Below are 1,498 nucleotides of genomic sequence, written 5' to 3' on the forward strand. Positions count from 1 at the left end.
AATTTAAATTAAAATGTAGTTTTATGAGTCTGTGCGGCAAAGAGCCAAGGACAAGAGGCTGGAGAGATGCAAACCACTCTCAACGGAGACGCCAGCATGAACAGAAGGCAAGCACGCATGCTGGCCCGCAGCGAGCAGGCACATGTGTCCCAGCCTGCACGTGGCACTGCCCCTCAAGAGGCTTTAAAGCTGCAGCCGGAACCCAGACAGACCCTAATTACTCTTGCCTGAACCTCCTGCAATCTACCCAGTGCCACCCCGAGACAGCCCCAAGCCTGCCGTGCCCTCCCCTGCATGTCCCTTCACTTCCCCAGGGCTGCCCTCTAGCTCACCAAGAGCAGAGTGTACGTGGCCAGTCTGCCCTGAAGCACGCGAGGCCCTGCTGTGCCCCTTGCGGGGAGGTGCCCCAGCCGCCCTCAGGAAGTGCCACAGCTTAAGCCCAGGGCGCTGGCCCCAGATCCGCCTGAGTGCCCAGAACAGGCGGGCGCAGGGCTCCTCACCTTGGACCAGTCATAACTTGACGCATAGGCAAATATGTTGCCATTGTGATTGAAGCAGCATGCTGATATCGGCTGGTCTAGCTGTTCCGAAGTTTTGAGTTTTGTCCGGGCATCTTTGTCCCAGAAGCTGAACCTACCATCCGATCCCACCGTCGCAAGGGTGCCGTGAACAGGGTGGAATGAGATTCCGTTCACCTGCAAGCAAGATGCACAACAGTGAGAGGCAGGGGCGGGGCCCGGTGGGGAGGCAGACTGCTCCCGGGGTTTCCCAAAGGAGTCAGGACACCAACCCAGGACTACAGTGCACTACCCACCATGCCCCAACCTGCCTGCCAGCCCACAGCTACCCGGCCTCTGTGAGCCAACACGCGGTAGGCTGAGGCACGGACGCCTGCCTCAGAGCTTCCTTCTGCTCTGTCAGCGAACACCAAGTCCTCAGACCTCGCTATGGCTGCCGCTCCCCAGCACTCATGACAAAGGTGGAAATGCTCTCAGTCTCAGGGTTCATTCCAGAACACACTAAGAACAAAGCCAGCTTCCTCACTGGCAAAGACAGGAAACTGAGCCCCACAGCATGAGCCCCCTCTGCAGACACACACACACAGGCTCTCGGTGGGCCCACTTCTTCTGACCCATAACCACGCCAAGAGCCCCCCCCAAGTGCAGTCCCTGGCTGCATCTCAGGGTGAAGGTGCAGCTCCTGTGAACCTACCGCATAGATGTCCTGAGGAGCCGAAGTGTTGGTTCCATTGGACCGATGGCATTTAAAGGTGAAGTTATCTTTGGCACTAAAAAAGAAAGCTCCATCTAAGTTTCACTTTTTAAAATAAGTCTCCACTAAGAATTCCAGCTGGTTGAGTCCCACTTACGGATTTGGGGGGTTGATGTAGTGAATAGCAACTCTTCCCTCAATACTCCCCAGGGCAAAACCCGTCGGCTTGTTCTGTTTGTCTTTAAAAATAGCCACACATCGATGCTGCAGTTAAAGAGAGAGAGGT

At 55.9% G+C, this 1,498-nt stretch overlaps 1 protein-coding gene across 3 annotated transcripts in view; it reads right to left on the reverse strand.

Annotated features, from left to right (window-relative positions):
• The window catches only part of Rae1 (ribonucleic acid export 1), an 18,808-nt gene that overhangs the window by 3,043 nt on the left and 14,267 nt on the right, over nucleotides 1-1,498 (reverse strand). For all 3 annotated transcript variants that reach the window (XM_023720772.1, XM_023720774.1, XM_023720771.1), the window contains 3 exons: nucleotides 1,370-1,476; nucleotides 1,213-1,288; nucleotides 501-695 (listed from right to left, as the gene is read on the reverse strand). In XM_023720772.1, the coding sequence (XP_023576540.1) occupies nucleotides 501-695; nucleotides 1,213-1,288; nucleotides 1,370-1,476 (378 nt within the window). The remainder of the gene's footprint in view (nucleotides 1-500; nucleotides 696-1,212; nucleotides 1,289-1,369; nucleotides 1,477-1,498) is intronic.

This window comes from Octodon degus, unplaced genomic scaffold (genome assembly GCF_000260255.1).
Source record: "Octodon degus isolate 3935 unplaced genomic scaffold, OctDeg1.0 scaffold00077, whole genome shotgun sequence".
Classification (NCBI taxonomy): Eukaryota; Metazoa; Chordata; class Mammalia; order Rodentia; family Octodontidae; genus Octodon; species Octodon degus.